General features: G+C 36.6%; 1 protein-coding gene across 3 annotated transcripts in view; it reads left to right on the forward strand.

Annotated features, from left to right (window-relative positions):
* DYRK1A (dual-specificity tyrosine-(Y)-phosphorylation regulated kinase 1A) overlaps nt 1-22,855 on the forward strand; it is a 115,510-nt gene that overhangs the window by 54,086 nt on the left and 38,569 nt on the right. For all 3 annotated transcript variants that reach the window (XM_006862569.1, XM_006862571.1, XM_006862570.1), the window contains exon 2: nt 17,107-17,303. In XM_006862569.1, coding sequence (XP_006862631.1) covers nt 17,107-17,303 — 197 coding nt within the window. The remainder of the gene's footprint in view (nt 1-17,106; nt 17,304-22,855) is intronic.

A 22,855-nucleotide genomic window follows, 5' to 3' on the forward strand; every position in this document is an offset into this window, starting at 1 on the left:
CTAAAACATTTCAGATCCATGTTATTTATGAGGGGACTTTGGATTTACATGTTTGAGCATAATGCTGAATTATCTCATTTAGGTATAAGGGTGCTGACATCCTTGATGCCAGGCTGTATATATGCTGCACTAAGAATGGATAATCACTAGACTGCAAATCATGAGTTCGGCAGTTCAAACCCACCAGCTGGTCTTGGAAACGCTGTAGAAAGTTGCTATGAGTTGAAACCCACTCAGTGGCGTACATCAACAAGATTAGAGACAGGAAGCTCTTTTGCCCTAGTTCAGTGTATTTCTACCTTTGCAAACTGATGTTTCCACTATATTTTGTGTTTCACTGTTGTGTTTTTTATTGTTTTTTTGGGGGGTGTGTGTAAATGAACAGCCTACATTTACATTACTGTGGAATCGCAAAAGCAGGATTCAGGAACACAGAGCTTTACAAGGGTGATTTTGAACTGCTGCAGACATATTCTTCTGCCTAGAGCGTTCTGAAGCATTCCTTTAACCTCCCACAGATGGCATTTTCCTGGGATAAAGTGAAGGAAGATGGGAAAAAAGAAGTGGCAGTTATTGAATGTACTTGTCCTGCCACTGCTAGTTTGAAATTTAACTGTTTTATATAATGATGGCCATTTCTCATCCAAGATTATTTTGGTTACAAGTTTGCTAAGCAGTAAATCAAGGCAGCTCACCTGAGAACCTTTGAAATCAGTACTACATTGTAGAAGTTTTGTGGTCACTGTCATCATTTATCTCTCTTGAAAGACAACTCCAGAGTCTTGGGGACCTCTAGCCTGAAGGATGCTCATATATTAGGCTACTTTAAAGAATTACTGTATGTTCTTGACTCATTGCAACTCTGTAGGACAGAGCAGAACTACCTCATAGGGTTTCCTAGACTGTGATGTCCTTGGGAGTGAGGTCACCTGGTATTTTCTTCTGTGGAGCCACTGTGTGGGTTTGAACTGCCAGCCTGGCAGTCAGCAGCTGGTCACTTATGCATTGCACCACCATGTTTCCTTTTGAAATAATTAGTACCTTGATTGTAACCAACTTAATATATCTGTTTGAATGACTTAGGCCATCTTTATATAATTTATGAAACATGTATGTTATTGTTGTTAGTGCTGTTGAGTCAATTTTGACTCATAGCAACCCTGAATAGTGTTTAGAGGAGTGGCTAGTAGGTTTGAGCCTCCAACCTTGTGGTTAGCAGTCCACTGCTTATCCTATAGTGCCACACCAGGAGTCCTGTGTATTTTGAAAATGAACTTTATTGATGACTGTAGTGACTGTAGTGAAAGTGTAAATACTTTTGTTAAATTAGTGGTTAGCATTAACTCTAGCAATCTAGACAGGACATAGATAAATTGCTGGGTTTATTTTTGTTTTATATAAACCTGAATGCCTGATACCGCAGCCAGCATTGTCCTATGTTGGTCTTTTGGGTGTCTTCATAGTTTTTGTTGGATCTTTGTTTTTACAAATGGGCAAGGTTTCACTTCATCCTGATTAGTTGCTTGGTGAATGAAAAATGATAGCCTAATGATAATCCTTTGATTTCTATATAAAATATACCCTTTTTATAGTAAGACACTGGTGGTTCTGCCTGATGTGACAACTTCAGCATCTTCGTCAGTTTTCTCTTCCCTGTGTTATTGTCAGGTTTCTGGTTGTTTACAAGGCATCCATTTCTACCCCTTATCAGGTTTCTCCTGTGAAACGACATCTAAAATTAAACTTTTACTAGGAATTTTCTTGCCCTCCCCACCCAAGGACTGGGAGTGGGAGTTTTAGAGAATATATATAAATTTTAAAATTTATTCATAATTTTTTTGGAACATCAGATGAAGTACCTAATTAAGTAAGCAAGGACTTGGAGATAAATATATTTTTAAATTTTTATTTGCCTCAAACGTAAAGTGTTTGTGAGCATTTTGTACAAGAGACCATTATGTCAGTTGCTACATTAGATATGCTTGCTTTCTTTAATAAGGAATTTTTCCAGCAAAATATTAGTTGTCAACTTTTTAATAAAAGTTTTGTTAAAGCAACTTAATAATCAGTGATCAGTTGGTGGTGTTGCTAAGTGCCGTTGAATTGTTCTTTACTCGTTTATCTGATACGGAGAGACTGGTGGGTATGAACCGCTGAACTTGTGGTTAGCAGTCTAGTGCCTATCCAACAGCGCTACACCCGGATTATACCTAAAATTAGCATATGAAAACCATCAAACCACATCATTAATATCACATGCAAGTAAAATTTTGCTCAAGATTAATTCAAAATTGGCTGCAACGGTTCGTTGACAATGAACTGTTGGAATTCAAGCCAAATTCAGAAGAGGACATGACATTGCTGATGTCAGATGGATCTTGGCTGAAACAGAAAATACCAGAAAGATGTTTACTTGTGTTTTATTTACTAAGCAAAGGCTTTCATCTGTGTAGATTTTGTCAAGCTATGGACAACATTGAGAAGTATGAGTATTCTGGAACACTTAATTGTGCTCATGAGGAATGTGTACATGGACCAAGATGCAGTTCTTTGAACAGAACATGGGAGCACTGAATGGTTTAAAATTAAGCAAGATGTGCGATAAGGTTGTACTCTTTCACCATACTTACTCAATCTGCATTCCAAGCAAATAACTTGAGAAGGTAAATTATATGACGAAAAGTGTGGCATCAGGATTGGAGGAACTCATTAACAACCTGTAATATGCAGATGGTACAATTTTGTTTGCTGAAAGCAAAGAGGACTTAAAATATTTACTGATGAAGATCAGAGACCACAGCCTTCATTATAGTTTGCACCTCAATGTAAAGAAAACAGAAGTCCTCACCACCGGACCAATAAATAACATCAAGATAAAGGGGAAAATATTGAAATTGTTAAAGACTTCATTTTGCTTGGATCTATAATCAGTGTTCATGGAATCAGCAGCCAAGAAATCAGATGACATACTGCATTAGGTGAAACACAAGATCTCTTTAAAATGTTCAAGAGGAGGATGTCAGTTTGAGGACTAAGGTGTGCCTGACGCAAGCCGTGGTATTTTCAATCCTCATATGCATGTGAATATTGGATAATGAATAAGGAAGACTGTAAAAGAATCGAGTATCTGAATCATGGTGTTGGAGAAGAAGAATATCAAAGATACCATGGACTGCCAAAAGAACAAACCAATCTGTGTTGAACTAGAATGTACAAATGTAGAATGCTCCTTGGAAGGCAGGCTAGCCAGACTTTGTTTCTCAAACTGACCTTGCAGTCTAGCACATTTGCTCACAGCACCACGCTAGAACTCCTTAAGACTCACAGCGATCCTCTATAGCATTTGCGAGGAGCATCTGGTGTGTTTGAGCTCTCAAACTTGTGGTTCAAACTGAACTTGCTGCTCCCCAATACTTATCCTGCAGCACTAAATAGGGAAATATAAATGTACTTATATTACACGCTGTGTACAGCATTAGAATTTTTGGAATCCAGCAGCTATCTTTTGGGTGACTATTTTAATAATCCCTTCTGTTTCCAGATGCTATCGTTAAGTGCTGTTGAATTGTTTCTCACTTCTAGGAACCACTGTATAGAATTTCCCTGGCTTTAAATCTTTGAGGGAGCAGAAAGCCAGATGCTATTATTAAAATTAAACTATTGCTTGATTATTTCAGCTGTATAAATTTGGTTGCCTTTTGTAATGCATGGGGAATTCTGGTAGCACTGTAGGATAAGTACTGGACTGCTAAATACAAGGTTGGCAGTTCAGAACCTCCAGCTACTACATGGAAGAAAGATGAGACTTTCTGCTCCTGAAAAGATTTACAGCCTCAAAAACACTGTACCAGGGTCCCTATGAATCAGAGTTTAATAGATAAGCAGTAGATTTTGTAATTGAAAGGTTTAAGGAGCCATTAAGTATGGTACTGTCAGATCAGCACTGTATTGGGAACCACAAGGTTGGCAGCTGCTCGTTGGATACAATATGCAGGGTCGCTATGAGTCCAAACTGGCTAGATGGCACTTAACAACAATTATTTGTTAAATGCAGAAGGTACAGAATGCATGCATACTAGCCTTTAGTATTTCACATTCTCCTCCACTGACTTAGTTTTAGTATCTGCTTTTTAATCATTGCACCATCTGCTCCTTGGAAACCCTATACAGGGTTGCTATGGGTCGAAACTGACTTGACAGCATTTATCAACAACAACATAGGGTGTATAATATGTGTTTTAAGTTACTGCATTTTAACTAAGTAATAATATGCCTCTTCTCATAATATAAGGACCTCACATCAGTGTACTTCTCTGTTACTTCTGTCCCTTGTGCCCCAAACTCTAGTGGTGCAATGGTTAAAGCACTCAACCAACCATAGAAAGGTAAGCTGTTTGAATTCACCTAATAGTCTGCTTCTTTAAAGCCTTGGAAACCCTATGAGGTTGTTGTACTTTGTTCCTGTAGGGTCCTTATGAGTTGGAATTGGCTCAGAGACTGTGGGTTTTTGGGTCCCTTGTGCCTATTACTATAGTTATAACTATAGTTATAGTACATTATTATGTACTCCATAGTACATTATTATTTTGCTTTAAGCAGTATCTTTTAAGAATGTTAAGAAACAAGAAAATACCTTTTATATTTATCTGCATATTTACCACTGCTGGTGCTCTTTAATCTTTTGTATAGATACCAGTTGTTACCTAGCATCATTTTTCTTCTGCTGAAGAACTTCTATGAACATTTTTCAGTGCTCTGTTGCTGACATGTTATCTTAGTTTGTCTGGAAAAGTCTTTTGCTTGCAGTCTTTAAAGATGTTTTCATTGGATATAGAATTGCTGGTAGGAGTCTTTTCCTTATATCAGTTTACAGGTCTCATTTTCTTCTAGTGCATTGTTTCCTATGAGAACATACTTGCTCCCCTGTATATGTTCTTGTTGTTAAGTGCCATCTAGTGCGTTCCAAATCTGAGTGACCCCATATAGGGTTTCCAGTTAGTGGCTGGTGAGTTTGCACCTCTGATCTTGTGGTTCAAATGACCTTCCAATCAAGTGCTTATCCTACAGAGCCACACCAGATTCCATATATATATAAGGTGTCTTTCTTTCCCCCCCCCTCCCGTTTCCCTTCTTAAAAAAAAAAAAAATTTTTTTTTTCCTTTTTGATTTTTTTTTTTAACAGTTTAGCTAATGGCTTGGTGGGATGTGTGTATGTCTGAACTGCTTGGGGTTCATTGAGCTTATGTCTGTGGTTGATTCTTTTCATAGAGTTTCTTTTCATTTCTCACTTATTCTTTCCCTTTTGATACTCCAAATGGAAATATTAGCGTTTTTTCAGAAATCTTGAATGCCTTGTGTATATATTTTTTTCCCATTAATATTTGTCCTTGTTTTTGATTTTTGGTTAATTTATTTTACATTCATTGGTGTTTTCTTTTGCAATGTTTAGCCTGCTGTGGTTGTATCTGTAAAGTTTTTCATTTCAGTTATATTATCTTTCAATTTTAGAATTTCCATTTGATTCTCTTTATGGTGTTCTTTTCTTGGCCCCATGAAGTATCACCCAGTGCTTGTACAGCTTAGTATTTGACCAAAGGGTTAAAAGGATCCTTATATACAATTATCGAGTCCTGGTGTGTCACTGTGGATTAATATGCCAGATTGTAAAGCCATTTGAACTGCAAAGTCGGCGGTTCAAGCTCACCAGCTGCTTGTCGGGAACCCTATACAGGGTGGCTATGGTTCAGAACCTACTCGACGGCACTTAACAACAACAATATACAATTATTGGAACTTCTCTGCATGGCTCCTTCTGCTGCCTATCTCACAAATGTTAGCCGACTCAGTAGCCTTGATCTTTCATCTCTTGTTGCCTTAGTGCTGCAGGACTTCCACGGTCCTTTTCTGTTCTTAGGTTCTACCTTAAGCTCTGAAAAGTGTGCTGTGGTGCTGTGCAATGAAGCACTGGACTGTAAGGTCATTTGAACTACAAGTTCAAACTCACTAGGCGCTTTTTGAAAACCCTATACAGGGTCGCTGAGTCAGAACCAACTCTACTGCCCTTAACAACAACATAGAAAGCCAAGATGATTGTGAGGCTCACCTACGTCTCTCAATGATTACAGTTCTGCACTGCCTATTTTCCATTTTGTGAAAATAGTTATGTCATATATTTTGACCAGTTTTTTAGAAAACTTTTTATTGTGAATTGAGTATTGGTTTACAGAGAGGATCATCAATTTTACATTCAACAAATCATACACTTTGTTTTATCTCAGTGAGTACAATCCCTTCCCTGTAACAACAGTTATTCCACTTCCTCCTTGTGGTTCTTATTTCCCTTCTATCCTCCTTCCCAGCCATTCTCAAGGATGCCCTTTTGATCTTGAATGGTTGACCATTCTATGGTGAGCATACCGTACTAGTGTTGTTGTCCCCACTGTATACCTACAAAAACAAGAAGGAATGGGAGCAAATATTGTTGAATGATGATGCACAGAGGAGATTGTAATCACTGCGATGAAACGATGGTGTAAAGCCGATGTTCTCCCATGTAAACTATCACTCAGTTCACAATGAAAATTTAAAACAATACAAAAAACCCCAGGAAAATATAAAAACAAACCAAAACAGCCCCCCGTATTTCAACTAGTTTTACAGTTGTTAATGGTGGATAAACTAGAACTCCAAAATGGGCAGTGAGAGAAGTCTTAATACAGACTTTTAAAGATATATGTTTTAATTCACCTTTATTCTGTTGTTATTCTTACCAATTTAATATTCCAATTTAATAAAAAATACAGACTTAAAAACTTGTTTTTATTTGGATCTATGTGCAAAACAATTCCTTAGAGTCTGTTGTTAGGTGCCATCGAGTCGATACCGACTCATAGCACAGCAGAATGAAACACTGCCTGATCCTGGGCCAACCTCACTACTGTTGCCACGCTTGAGTCCATTGATGCTGCCAGTTGGCCAATCCATCTTGTTGAGGGTCTTCCACTTTTTCTCTGACCCTCCACCTTACCAAACATGATATCCTTCTCCAGCGACTGGTCCTTCCTGACAATATGTCCGAAGTATGAGAGACGAAGTTTGGCCATCTTGGCCTCCAAGGAGCACTCTGGCTGCACTTCTTCCAAAACGGATCTATTGGTTCTTTTGGCAGCCCATATGTGTCTGTAGACAATTGAATATGCTTCTTTGAGTGGTAGGTTTGTATGTGGGCACGTGCAGTCACATGCATGCATATTGTAGTGACGACACTCGTTGACCATTAGAGGGTACCATGTCAGTTCATTTATCATTATTTATTTAGTCATTCATTGCATTGCTTCATTCTGATGAATATTTAAAACCTACTGTGTAGCTCTAGTAGCGTAGTGGTTACGAATCAGGCTGCGAGCCGCAAGGTCAGCAGTTTGAAACTACCAGTTGTTGTGCAGGAGAAAGATTGGGCTTTCTGCTCTCATAAAGATTTACAGCCTGTACAGGGTCGCTATGAATTGGAACCGACTCCATGGCACATAACCATAACCAACCACTGTGTAGTTAAGCACTGAAATGTGCTAGGGATAGAAAAATTATTAAGAGATTGTCAAGCAGTAATCTTGTCTGTGCTATAATTCTGTGTTTTATTATTTTTTTAAGCTAATTTTTAAGATATTTCTTTAAACCTTATGCATATCAACTCCCTTCCACCCTTGACCATCCTTCTCCCTTCCAAGTTTAAATATTCCTGATGGATTCAATTCATTTCTTTCACTGAGCTAATAGTTATTGAATGGAAACCATGTGTGTGCTATTGTTTTGGGTGCTAATTGATGAAGTGGTAAGTAAAACTTCCCCAATAACTTAATCTGTTATCTTCTCAGCGGTCTGTCTGCCTTATTTTCCTTTCATCATTAAATTTGTAATTGACTATTCTTTTCTGACTTACAATAATCCTATGTACAACAAAACATTGCCCAGTCTTGTGTTTTCACAATGTTTGAATACATTGTTGTAACCAGTGTGTCAGTCCATCTCTTTTTCACTGAACCTCTGTTTTAACAAGCCTGATGTCTGCCAGGGATTGGTGCTTCTGATGACATGTCGAAAGTCTTTACATCCTTCTAAGGAAAATTCTGGCTGTATTATTTCTAAGACAAATTTGTTCATTCTTTTGGAATCCCCCCAAAACAATGGTCATAACCTTCTGAACTGATCTCCTTGCCTTGAATTTAACTGACCCACCCAGCACATTCCTTGGAAGCCATTGTTGTGATTTGATGATCATATTTTGAAGGCACTCTAAAGAGACTAAGACAAGTATCTTACTAAAAGAACTTGTCTTCAGCTACCCACCGATTACAGAGACATGTTAAACTCTTTCTGTTTGGAATAAATTGTGCATATATGAACTGTATGAAATGGTTGTTTTGTAAGCAAGTGATGATCACATAACAAATGGTTCATGGTCATATGGTTCAGTCTTAGTTTATTAATACACAAAAAAAAATGGTGATTTTTTTTTTTTTTTTTAAAGTGCACAAGTAGAAATGCCTATATTCATTTTTCTCCTTAGGGTGCTGTCATAGGAAAGGAATGAATGTATGTGTAACATAAATGCTTATCTTGGGCATTGTGAGAGGATCTGAAACTAATTATCTTTCTAGATTCTTTATAAATTTACAGGGTCACTATGCATCGGAACTGACTTGACAGTACTTCATAACAACAACAACAACAATGGTGTTGGTTGTGGTTATGTGCTGTGGAGTCGCTTCTGACTCATAGTGACCCTACATAGCATTCCCAAGGTTTTAAATATGTACTGCAGTGGGCAGAAAGCCTCATCTGTTTCCTGAGATAGTATACTAAATAGCTGAAAAAGTCTAACTAGTGAAATATCAGAAGCTGTTTCCTAAATCACATATAATTTACACACATATTATGAAAGAACATAGAATAGATTCTTTGTTATCTGACAAAGCAACTTTAAGCACAGGGATGTGTCTTAGTCTTTGCCAATATATGCTTTTGTGTTGATTTAAAGTTATAACGACCCCATATGACAGAATAGTACTGCCCCATAGGCTGTAGCCTTTATTGGAACAAGTAGCCACATCTTTCTCACACAGAACCACTGGGTAAGTTTGAATCACTAACCTTTCAGTTGACAGTCAAGCTGTTGCACCACCATGGCTCCTTTTTATATATATATACACACACACACACACACACCACGGATGGAATGTAGATTATGGAAAAGAATGCTCTGTTGTATATTGTGTAGTCAGAATACAATTTAAGATTATTTGCTACTTACATCATTTGAAGAATAATTTTCTATTAAGGTGAACAGTTAAGTTGTCTTTTCAGTACTTTTCCTAGAAGCATTGGCACCACCTGATGAATTGTTAGAAATATGGCATCAGCATAAACCTACTGGAATCTAAATTCTTTAAAAAAGGAGTCACAAGATTATTCACAAGCACAAAATAGTTTGTTTGAGAAGCACTATAATAATGTGAGTCACATTGTCATCTCTACAAGAAAATGCTATAGTAAGCCCTTCCGTAAGTGCTTAGAAAAGTTAATGCAAACATTCCACTAAATGTAGATTTCAGAAAATTAAGTACATATTTATATCCTTTTGCTTATTATATTGGTAATAAGAGAGGATGGTATTTCTTAAAATATACTGTGGAGACATCAGGAAGATCTGGTTTTCTGGTTTGCTCTGTGATTAGCAGTGAGTGGAGCAAATCACTGAATTTCTGTGAACTCCTGTTTGGTCATTTGTAAGACTTGAAAGATCCCTTCCCTTATTGTTCAGTTGGATGGGGCAGTTATAGAAACTCTGGGAAGCAGGAAATATTCCGAGAGTGCTTTGATGATAACCAGTAACCTGGTTAGAGAATACTGTCTGGGAGGTTTGTTTTGGCAGTCTCGGGGGTGGGAAGAGTACACAGCTTGAGGAGAGAGGGTAATAGTATTTATCTCATGGAAGTTATTTAGAATTAAATTCATACAAAACCTAAGCATTGTGCCTAGTGCATAGTAAGCACTCAGTGTATATTCACTGCAAATGAGAGCTTTTACCTTGGGGCTGCTTATTAAAAAGATGAGAATAGATGCAGTTGTTCCTGGGTAGAGACGGGGTGGAAATACCCTGGGCTAGACTAAGAAATAGAGGCTTGAAAGAGACACGGTGACCTAAAAGATTCTAGCATATTACCTTGAAAGGTGTGGTTGCCAGAAGTTTCTGAAAAGAAATGGTTAACTGTGGTATCGTATAGTGAAGGAATAGCCAGAAAGGTGAATACTGAAGTATTCTTTTTGGGTTCTTGAGTTTCGGGAAAATATGGTAAAGGAGTGTTTCTCTAAGATCAGGCTGGTGGAGATGAATGAATGGGCTGTGTTAAGAAGTGGGGAGTAAATGAAATCTGGGAAGAGATTTTCACGTAATCTTGGCAGGAGATGATAATGACCTTGACTTTGGTGCAGATTAGATAGTGTCATAAAGGGAAAGGAAGGAAGGTGGGGATTAATAAGGAATTTTTTGCTAATGGAAAAATAAGACTTTTAAATGGATTAAGAGAAATTGGTAGTTTCATAGATTGCCCTTTTTTCAGTGACAGAACACTTTATTAATAAGACTTATTTTTAGATGACTACCTTCTTTCTCCTTGGCTCAAACTCTGCCAAATGAGAATTGTTATCAGTGGTAACTATAACTTTCAGAATCAGATAGCTGGCATTAGCGAACAGCCTAATGTATCTCAATAGTTACACACTTCAACAAACAGGATATGGTTGCCAATTTCCATGACCATCAAAGCAGCTTTTGAAAAGATGCATGTATCTTATCTAAAATTGTAAAAATTTTAAGAATATTTTCAAAGTGAAAATACTTGATTATGAGCAGGGCATGGACACAAGAAAAAACACATTATTAATCTGATGTGAAAGGAAAGGGTAGAACCATGGCACTTTAGTTTGCTAAATTTACCTGCTTCCATTAATTTGTGTTCTCAGGCTCCTTTCATGACAGGGATTGATTGGTTAAGGTGGGTTTGGAGAAACAGTTTGCTCTCAAGAAGATTTCTCTCAAAATGAAGATGAAATGTTGTTGTTGTTGTTGTTGTTGTTAAATGCCGTCGAGTCAGTTCCGACCCATAGCGACCCTGTACAGGGTTTCCGAGGGTGTAAATCCTTACGGGAGTAGAAAGCCTCATCTTTGTCACGCGGAGCGGCTGGTAGTTTCGAACCGCTGACCTTAAGGTTCGTAGCCCGATTCGTGTCCTCACATAATTGTAAGTTTATACTACATGACTGATGGATGATAAAAATGGAGTGCAATAAGAGTATACAGTATAGGAAAGAAGAAATCATTTGTGATTAGGAATATATCATAGGATGAGTGTCATTAAGGAAAAATTTTTCATGCAGAAGCCATATGAAACAGTTGAAAAAAATAATCACAACAGAAAAAAAAAATCTACTCTTGATTTCACCATCCAAAGCTAAACATTGTTAATGCTTTTCTGTGACCCACAAATATATTTTTTATTTATATGTACATACATATTTTTTCTTTTAAAAATATATATGCTTCCATTAATGATGTAATTTGTACTAATCCTATTCCTTAGAATGACAAGAAACTCTAAAACAAACTGTTTGAAGGCATGAGAGAGTTGACGAGGCAGTGAGGTATTATGGGGTCAGGATGCCAGAGAAAGAAACTCAAGAGAGGCAGACCTTTCATTTAGGAGCACATTTCCTTTCAGGTTGTTGTTACTGAGTGTCATTGAGTCGGTTATGACTTGTAGTGACCCTTTATAGGGTTTCCAAGGAGCAGCTGGTGGGTTTGAACTGCCGACCTTGTGGTGCACAGTCTAGTGCTAATCCTACAGTGCCACACCAGGAGTCCTTTCAAGAGTGCTTGCTAATTCTGCAAAAAGCACCTGAAAGGCTAATAAGTGGAGCATAGCCTTCCTTACAGTTCATGAGATTGCAGATACAAAGATTATCTGACAAGGGCTACCAAAGAAAGGCAGACTGGAAATAACACCAATGATTCTGTCAGGACCCCTGGGAGCATAAGAATACCGGTTGTTGTTGTTAAGCGTCTTCAAGTCTGCTCCAACTTACCATGACCCTGTATAGGATTTCTGAGGGGTGGCTGGTGAGCTTGAACTGCTAACCTTGCCAGTTCAGATTGATCTTGCAACTTATCGCATTAACCCAACCCCCGCAGCTCCACAACAGGACTCCAATAATACAGGTTAACTGCAAATATGTCTGCCTCAAAGGGACTGTAACCCTCCTTTGAATCCCTGTTTGCTGGAACCCCAAACTATCAAGTATAAAAAACACAAACTAATTTTGGTAAATAATAAAAATTTATGTTTATGATTTTTATGCCATCTTTATCCTTAATTAAAGAATAAAGCATAAGGAGATAAAATAAATGCTAAAGATATGTCAGAGACCCAAATAATAAAACTATCAGACAGAGACTTAAAAATACTATATGTGAAATGTTCTAGGAAATTGAGAATTTTGGTAGAGAATTAGGGGGCTTCTAGAACAGGAAATACAAAGAATCCAGTGAATGGGTTAATCCACTACCAGAGGTAAATGAGACCCTTTTAAGAGGAACAAACAAACAAACAAACAATGAGCTGAGTAGCTGCCTTCATGAGTAAAACAACAGAAACCAGACGATAATGAATTGATACCTTCAAAATGTTAAATCTAGAATTTTATACCCAGCAACAATAGCCTTCATCTGTGAAGGAGAAATAAAATCCAATTTTAGATAAAAGCAGAGAATTTTCCACTAACTGACTTATAGTAAAGGAAGTACTAAAGAGCATCTTTTTTAAGCAGAAGGAAAATGGTCTCTGGTGGGAAGTTGAAGATAAGAGAAGGATGTAGAACAACCAACCACATTAAGGGTAAATATAAATGAATAGTAACAGTATGAAACAATAATAATAGTGGGTTGTGAATTTAAATATAGAAAATTAGGAGTCCTGGTGTGACGCTGTAGATCAGCACTGGACTACGTACGAGTTGGTCAACAGTTCAAACTTACCAGCTACTCCCTGGAAGCCCTACACAGGGTATCTGTGAGTCAGAACTGACTTGATGGCACTTAACAGCAGAGAGAATTGAGATACAAGTTAACAATCATACATATAAATTAAAGGAGAGTTACTAATTTTATTAGATTTTGCTGTATCAAGGATTTTGTTGTTATTAAGTGCTGTCGAGTTGGTTCCGACCACAGTGACCTTGTATAGATATTTCTGAGGAGTGGCTGGTAAGCTTAAATCATGGACCTTGGAGTTGAAACTGACTGTGTAATCTCTACTATACTATAAGATAAATAAGACAATAATAAAATAATGTGTGATATGTTGGGAGTGTTAGAAAATCAACTCAGCAGAAGGCAAGAAAGGTACATAAAAGAATTGGAACAAATGGAAGGGTAGTTTGTTAGTCCTTACACATAAATAAAAGCATATTACATACTGTTAAAGGATGTACAGAAGGTGTATGGTGCAAAGATTGAGTAAGCAAAAGTTGATGTAGTCTTTAATATTAGACAAGTAATACTTGGATGTGGAGCATTACTGCAGATAAAAGAGCATGAGTTCATAACTAAAAGATGTTGTATTAGAAAAATATAACAACTTTCATATTTGTATAATCTACAACAAAAGGAGAAAAAATATGCACAATTATAGTGGGCCATTTTAATATACCTCTCTGGGTATCTGATAGAACAAGATGAGTACAAAAATAGAAAGCATACATAAGAGAGGATCAACAAAGCCACAGTTGGTTCTTTGAATAGAAGTAATAAATTGATAAACCCTTGACAAGACCTCATCACAAAAAAGAGCCAGAGGATTTAGTAACCAATCTTGAGGTGAACTGGGTATTAATATAATTTTGTGACAATGAAAAGCTCACAAGAGAGGATATTACTTGATATCAGTTCATTTAAAATTTGATGAAGTAAACATGCTGTTCTACCACTATGTCTCTCAGGTTTTTGTACTGTCATAGCTTGCATGTTGCTGTGGTATTGGAAACTATGCTACTGATGTTTCAAATAACATCAGAGTCTCCAATGGTGGACAGGTTTCAATGAGGCTTCCAGAATTAGATAGATTAGGAAGAAAGGCCTGGCAATGAGAAAACCCTATGGATCACAATGGTCCAAGCCTGCAGGGCCAGTAAAATGTTTCATTGCATTGAGTGGTCAACCTCCATGACTCAGGCTGACCCCAAAGCAGCTAACAGTAGCAAATAAGTAAAGGTCTTCTAAAACTGTATTCATATATTAGAGGATTCAGTATCACGAAGATTTTCGTTTTTGCCAGTTTGCTCTGTAGCTGTGCTGCCTAAAAATGGTAGCTAGTAGCTACTCAATGGCACTTAACAACAACTGTGTAGCCACATGAGACTATTAAAATAGGAAATTAGATAACATTTAAAAATCAAGTGTCAACTCAAAATAGAATGGGTAACTAATAAGTCATATGTTTATAGAATGGTGTACGTACGTTCAGCAGTGTTAATGAACAAACTGAAGCATATAGGTAGAATATTATGGGAACAAAACCATTTATATAAAACCAAAACAAATCTGTTTTGAAGGTCAGGATAGTGTTAAGTTTTGGGGGAAGAAGCAGGTATTGACTGGGAGGGGTCAGGGTTATGTAGGGCTGTCTAGGATGTTTGTCATGCTTTTTTATGTTTTGCCATAACAGGGTGTTCACTTTATAGAAATGGTTTTGCACCTTTTGGGTTATTTTACATTAAAGTAAATTTGTGTAAACATAGTGTATAATGACTACATTGATAATAGAAATAACAGGTAACATGTAAAAAGTGCTGGTGTGATGCCATGGGATAAGCACTGGGGTGTGCTAACCTCAACTTTGGTGGTTGAAACCCACCAGCTGCTACTTGGAAAGTGTGTACAGAGTTGGATGCTGAGTCGGAATTGACTCAAAAGATACTTAAAAATAACCAACAACATTGTATAGTTGCCTACTTTTGGTATCTCATTTAAGCCAAATAACAACCCTGGCGGTGGGGCAATGATGGATAGGGTTAGTATAACATTTGTGTCTCATAGATAGGGAAACTACAGCCCAGAGTGAGTGGTTAAATACTTTGCCATTCATAGCCATGAGTCTTTTTACTATTTTATTTACATGACCTTAGTTTGTTTCATACACATATGATGTTTATTTATATTCCTTCCTAGTTTGTATTTGTGTGTGTGACACACACAACCTCTACTTGACTGTTTAGTTTTTTGATTTCTTGTTATTACAAACAGTAATAACCATTGTTGTGCACATTATTTCCATAGCATAAATTCCTAGGTTATTATTATTATTTTTTTAACTGAACAGAATTGCTCTATGTAATTGCATTGACTGGCTTTATTTTTCATCATGAGTAGGGTCTTGTTTTTAAAAAGTTATTCCCATCTTTCATCCTATGTACACTACCCTTTTATTTATTCAGTGGTTATGTTTATTCCTGGTATGGTACTGTAGGATAAGCACTGGATTGCTAACTGCTAGTTTGGTGGTTCAAACTTAGAAGCCCTGTACATGGTCGTTTCAAGCCAGAAATGTCTCAATGGCAGTTCACCACCACCACTAGGTCATTTAGGGCCCTGTGCTATAATGGAGACCCAAGTTGGGCATGGTAGCTGGGCTAAGGGACAGATAATATTCCAATTTAAATAGGAAAGGGGTACTTGAGATTTGCATTTTAGAAAGACCGCTGCAACCATCTTTTCAAATAAGTAATGGAGCTTTAATTGAGCAGAGTAAAGACAGAAAGATCTTCTGGAAATTTAATATTACTAATGCGGGTGAGAAATGTTGCAATGGAGATGAAAACAGAAGTTGTATATAAGTTTTCTTCAGAGAGGTGGAATCTGTAAGATTTGGTGACTTTGAGATGGACTATAGAGACAAAGAACACCAAGCTCACTTAGATTCGTTACTGAATAGAAAATAGTATTAATAGGACTAAAAGTAGAATATGTTTTGGGGACATTGCTCCTTGTGCTGTTCTGTTTGTAAAGTCTTTGAAACATCCAAATACAAGAATGGGTACTGTACTGTCATTGTTGTTAACATTGAGCCATTTGCTACAAATTTTCAGAGTTGCTCTTTAGTTACATGTATTAAAACACTTAACCTTCCTGAGAACTCTTTGAAGTTCAGATATGATAACCCTCTTTTTTTAAAAAATCATATGAGGAAATTAGGTATATAGAGCCACACAGCTAGATGTAGTGGAACTGGGATTTCAAATCCTGCAGCTTGGCTGTTTGATTTGCTTCAACAGAACGGTATGTTGAATGGCAGTAGTTAGGTGGTACATTCAGGGAACAGCTACTACAAATATTAAGTCAACTGTTTGTTGACCAGGATTTAAACTTTGCCTTTAGTCAGTATTACAAGTTTGGTTATTTTATAGACCGGGGGCGGGGTTGGCGGGAATCCTCTTTAGGAGCTACGCTGATTATGCTAGAAGAATCCAGAGGATTGCAACACCGTTTGAGTTTCTTTCTGTGTGGTGGACAAACGCCATTAAAACACATCAGTTGCTTGAATAGGCGAGGGCTGGGAATACTGGTTTTCTTATAACTGGCAGGAGGGAAGCAACATCTCAGTAGTGTCCTTTTCAGTTGATTTGTAAAGACCTGATCTATGGGAGAGGCCATTCTCAAGAATTCACAGACCATTCTTACAGCGTCATGGTTCTCAACTGAAGAAAGTCTCATGTGAAATAAGTACTAAAAGTTGTTCCTGTTGCGTTACAAAAAGTGTTTAACATTTTCTTAATACAGATTTATAGGTACTTAATTTTATCAATTTATATATATATTTATAACTATTCAGTTGTTGTGAGTGACATATTCCTGTTTGTGTTTCTAAAGGATTTAAATGCTATTATTGAACACCGTTATAGTCCTTCCTGAAAGAATGAGCAAGTATCTCCAATGATTTAAATATAAATACTAGCATGTGAATACTTCCTTAAAGGGCACTTATTATCTTCTCGTAGGAGGAGAGACTTCAGCATGCAAACCTTCATCTGTTCGGCTTGCACCGTCATTTTCATTCCATGCTGCTGGCCTTCAGATGGCTGGACAGATGCCCCATTCACATCAGTACAGTGACCGTCGCCAGCCAAACATAAGTGACCAACAGGTTTCTGCCTTATCTTATTCTGACCAGATCCAGCAACCTCTAACTAACCAGGTAAGTTCATGATGTGTATCAGAAACCATTGCTTGAAGAATAGTTTTTATTCATTAAAATTCAAGAATATCAGATAGACAAAATGCTTTCATGGCTTTTAGCTTTATATTCACAGAATTTCAGACTGAGAAAACAAATTAAGAATTTTATATTAAAAATTTTTTGTTAAACATTCTATTTCACTTAATTAGAAAAAAACTAGTCATAAGCATAGCTGCATTCTCATTCTGGAGTAGAAAGTGAAAACATCTAAAGAATATTGGTTTAAAAAAATTCAAGAAAAACTTATTTTCATAGACAGGTGGTTAATTAAAAAAATAAAAACTATATTAAAGTAAATCAGATTGCATTACAACAAACTTTATAGAGCTGATTTTATGCTATTATAAACTAGTATACATTGCTGGGAAAAAAAGTACATAACTCCTTAAATTTCTAAAGAAAAAACCCACTGCAGTCAGGTTGGATCTGACTCATAGCTACCCTGTGTGAGATTTGCGAGGCATAATGCTTTACAGGAGCAGAAAGCCTCATCTTTCTTCTGAAGAACAGCTGGTGAGTTTGAACTGCCGATCTTGTGGTTAACAGTCCTTTTTTTATCCTACAACGTCACCAGGCTCCTTCCAAAGGAAAAGGCCTGCAAATTAGCCCTACTAGTCATTCGAATTTTCAGACCAGAGTTTCAGTAGTTGTAATGAATGCTGAAAATCCTTTGATACGTGCCCTTACACACACAAATACATGATGTATGTATCATATGTGTGTTTAGTATCTTTCTGAATTAACTATACATAGTCCTAAGAGTTTGGGTTTAGGAGGAAATTTGATTAGCTGTAATTGTGAGGTTTCTTTTACCACTGGTGACTGAGCATATAACAAGCACAAACATAGCAGCACTTCCATATACTTAGGAATTGGATTGTCACTGTTTTGTTTAGGGATTTTAATATATTAAGTGATGGTCATAATTTTTGGAAATTAAAAGAGAGGTTGAGTACTATATTATTTGTATGAGATAATTGTGTTTCCTGAATTCAGCAATATAAGGTTTTCATAAGCAAATTGGCTATATACTGTTAAGTATCTTTTTGTTAGGATTTGCCTCTGTGTATGTTGTAGTAAGTAAGGTTTTACCAATACATAAGCTGGCATTGTATCTATAAAATGCTTCTCAGTTAAATAGTCATATTAGTAAGTTATGACAGGACTGAGAAATCTTGTACTTTGTTTGATCCATTGATAGAGAAATGTAGGTCTGTGTGATAATTGGAGCAGTTGTTAGAAAGTTCACTAAGTTGGAAAAGTATATACCAGAGAACATTATTAGATAATTTAGGAAATAATGACAGCACAATGGTATAATTGCATTGTGCTTTTAATAAACAAAATTTATTTGTATTCAGGTTCATTTTCCCACTTGTTCAAAAGCCGTCTGTCAGGCAGGGTGCTATTTTTCTGGGCACAGCTGAAAGGACTGCACTCTCCCAGAGACTTCTCTACGTGCAGGAGCACAGGGAGCACTTGGTTCCAGCCCAGGCTTCTCTCTTGAGGCAGTGCTCTTTGGGTTCTAATGCCTCACAGCTATGAAGGGCTAGGTAGGGGCAAAAAATCCAGTCCCTTATTAAGATATTTTTATAGTAATAAAATTTTAGTAGGTAGTTTAGTTAGCGAAGTACTAGTTTTAGATAAAAAATAAAATATTTTACTTAGTATTTCCATTTTAAACTGAAATATTTTTAAAGGGACATATGATTTTTAAAGATATTTAAGTAATAATGCTCAGCCAAATATTTCTGCCTAAATCCAGAAGCTTCGGAACCTAGTTGTTGTTGTTAAGTGCTGTTGAGTCGGTTCCGACCCATAGCTACTCTGAACAGCGTTTCTGAGGCTGTAAATCTTTACGGGAGCAGAAAGCCTAATCTTTCTCCAGTGGAGCAGCTGGTAGTTTCGAACTGCTGACCTTGCAGTTTGCAGCCCAGTTCATAACCACTACGCTACCAGAGTTCTGAACCTAGTAGGGCATTCTTATTAGAGGATATAGTTGTCTCATAGCCATGTAAAACACAAAAAAATCTGTGTGCTGATGTGGAATGGTCTACAGGTGAGCAGATAGGAGATCAAGGTCTGGTTTTATGTTGGCTCAGTTCACATGGACTCTTCATATTTGTAACTTTCATAAAAAATGGGAGCCTCAGACCAGATTTCCTAAAGTACTTTCTAGCTCTGAGCTTCTGTTGTTTCATTATTCGATTTTCATTGTATCTTGTTAATTATCACTTTCAGTGCTTTTAAAATAAGATTTATTGTGAAGTAGATTCAAGTAAGATAACTTTAACATTTAGTTTTGTATAATCTTTCTTATAAAAGTATTTGGTGTTGTAGAAGTTTAAGAACAATCTTCAAAACCATGAAATTTAGAAAATGAGAAATGTAGTAGAAGTGTGGGAAAATATGATTGATGCTTGGAATGTGGAGTCTTTTTGGACTTTCATAGTTTTCATAGTACTTTACATAGTTCTTAAACTATATCTGTACTTTAGATATATGCTATAGATGTTATCCATCCAAAAAGTCTTAATGTCTGTCAAAGTAGCAAGAAAGGCACTTCTCATATATATCTTAATTTTTTATTGTATATGAAGATGCAACAGGATAAGCATAACCAGAATGAATGAAGTAGGCCTTATTAAACTAGAAAATAGTTTTTTGAATAAAATCCTGAAATTTTTACAATGGAAGTTTTTTAGGGGGGCGGAAATATTGATTGTTCTAACTCTTGTAATGGATCTAAATAGGATGTGCAAACCACTCTTGTTCTTCTTTTGTGCTGTAATCTGTGTGAATTGAAAGGGTAAGAGTTTAAGCAGTAAGGCCACAGCTTTTTCCAGCTCTCAGAGCCAGATAACTTAGGCAGCAGGATGCCATTCTCATCAACTTTTCTTTGAGGATACTTTGTGTGTGTGTAGTGAAGCAACAGGAAAGGGAGAAGCTTAGTGAACTCCTGGATCCTCTGAGCACCATCAGCAAGCACTGAAGGTGAAGAGAGCTTGCTGCATTATTATGCGTTCTTCTAATTTTTAGAAAGGCAGCAAGTAGAAAGATTACCAGATGTTTAGGGCTGCCCTTGAGTCTTAGTGTATATTTGTCAATGGATATTTGCAAAAGTTGTTTTCTAATTTTGAATTTGTGCTTATGGCAGCATAATACTGTAAACATAAAATGAGGTTACTTAACACAAAATCACAATGAAAGTCTGCAAAAGGAGTCTTACTTGCTAGAAATTCTATTTTCTTTCCATGTATTTTCAGTGTTTGCATTGTTCAAAGTACTATTTTAAGCCCTTTACACTTTTAAAGGTCAGATGGGGGTGGGGGTGCGGGGCAGAATGATTCTGTTTTGTAAAGCAAGGTATCCCCTGAAATAGTAACTTCTATTGCCAGAAGTATCTAGGAGATGTAAAGTACTGAGAATTTGCTAATTGATTTGGCCTTTGTAGGCCGAGTTTTAACTAGTGTGGGAAAGTTTAAGTTCACAGCATACTCATATAGTGACTATAGAAATTTGATCATGCTTCTTAAAGTTACACTTAAGCAGTTTCATGTGTGTATTACTGTACATTTAAAATTGTTTTCTTCATTGTGTGATTTTGATGTTTTGAGTGATCACAATTACTACTGGAAAGTTATCATTAAGCTTTCTTCCAGATATTTGAGATATCAGTAATGTTGTGCATAGGCAAATTAAAATGGAAATAAATAATAACTCAGTTATTATTTTACTGGTACTTATATATATTTCCATTATTTTAGCCTGAAAATTACTCACCTGAGGCCTAAAGTTGACTGGAACTCTTAGTGTGAGTGCTGTAGGCTTCGTTGTGAGAATACCTCGTTCTCATTGTAGCTGTGCTCTTCCCAGGCGCTAGGACCTTGGCCAAGAGTCTCTAGTTCCTCATTTGTAAACTAGTGACAATGATGGTACTTAAAAGGTTATTGAGAGTATTGGACCACTGCCATTATTTTTTATTATTTTGTTATTCACTGGATTCTATCAATGATACATTTTCTATCAGTTTGTCTTACGCTGGTAATGAAACATTTCACTGATTCAGACTTCGTGAAACTTCACTTCTAAACAGTGCTCTGCTAGTCTAAGAAGGGTCTCATTGAGTACATTACTTTCATTAGACTTCAAAACAAAACAAAAAACACACTAAGGCTAGCCTCTTTCATTGCCTAGAATAGAATGCTTAAAGCAACCATTCTCATAAGAATTGACATGCTTATTACTGACTTAATTATTCATTAGATTATTTCCAGTGAATAGTATAAAACATGAAGTAGTCTATAACTTAGCTGTACATGCTGTTTTATTTTTTAAAAATGAAGTAAAATATATTTTTTAAAGTAAGTAATTTACTTATTTCAACTATCTTTTCAGACAAATTGTCATTGATTTTTTTTTTCTCCCCTAAAATTGTGTTTGGAACTTCAAAAGAGCATGAGAAAAGATATTGTTAACTTAATACAGTGATGACCCCAGGATAATAACATTTTACTATATGAAGTAATTTTTATATTTGTTTAAGAGAAAGTGCATTTAGTTAATTGCTATAATCATTCCATCTTTTCAGATCACATAGATGATTATTTCCTGTCTGTTAACTCTCACCTTTTTATTTGTTAGTGTGGGTTACTTTAGTTATTATCCCAAGAATCCAAACATTTCTGTGAGACCTTGTTAAAATTTATTTTATGAACTCTCTTTCCACTCCAATTGCTTTCTGTGCCCTTTGAGAGTGGGCTTTTTTGTTTTGGAGAGTCTGGCTTTAAGATTTCACTATCTTAAAGGTCTCAAAGTTAGGCAAGAACACAAAGATGAGATGGTGGTAATGACTGCAGATACCTTGATGCAATTAATTGGTTTTGAGAATCTCTTGATTGTATGAAGTCCCATTGGGACCCCTTTTACTGCAAGACACTTGGAAGAGTAGAGGTTGAATTTCAAAGCAGAATCTTTGGCAGCAGGAGTCCTAGGTTGGTGCATAGAGGCTACTTGTGCATCTGCTCTATCTGCAATGAAAATGGTTGAACAGGAAGCTCTCCTTTGCACCTCCTACTATCTATTGGATGATGAAGGAAATGCGGTTTTGAGTTTGACAGCAGTAGAGTTTAATGGAGTATGATTGAAATGAGGGTTGCAGAAAATGATATTAGATTATTTTTGAACTTATTTATGGTCATAGATTATTTATTTAGCCCTTATTTATGATCATCTCCTAGAATTACCTTAAGTGTACGGGCATTGGTACTGTGAGTTCATGCTCATTCAGCTAATGTTTATTGAGCACCCTACTATGTTTCAGGCACTGCTTTAAGCAAAGAAAATACAAAAGTGAGTTTACATTGGAGTGGAAGGTGGGGGATAAAAAGTAAAACAGTGAAATGAATAAATACATAGTATGTCAGGCAGTGATAAGTGATTTGGAGGATTAAAAAAATAACCAGAAGGAGAAATACATGTGGGTGGGGGTAAGTTGGAGGTGTTAGCTT

Source organism: Chrysochloris asiatica, unplaced genomic scaffold (genome assembly GCF_000296735.1).
Source record: "Chrysochloris asiatica unplaced genomic scaffold, ChrAsi1.0 scaffold00049, whole genome shotgun sequence".
In the NCBI taxonomy this organism is placed as follows: Eukaryota; Metazoa; Chordata; class Mammalia; order Afrosoricida; family Chrysochloridae; genus Chrysochloris; species Chrysochloris asiatica.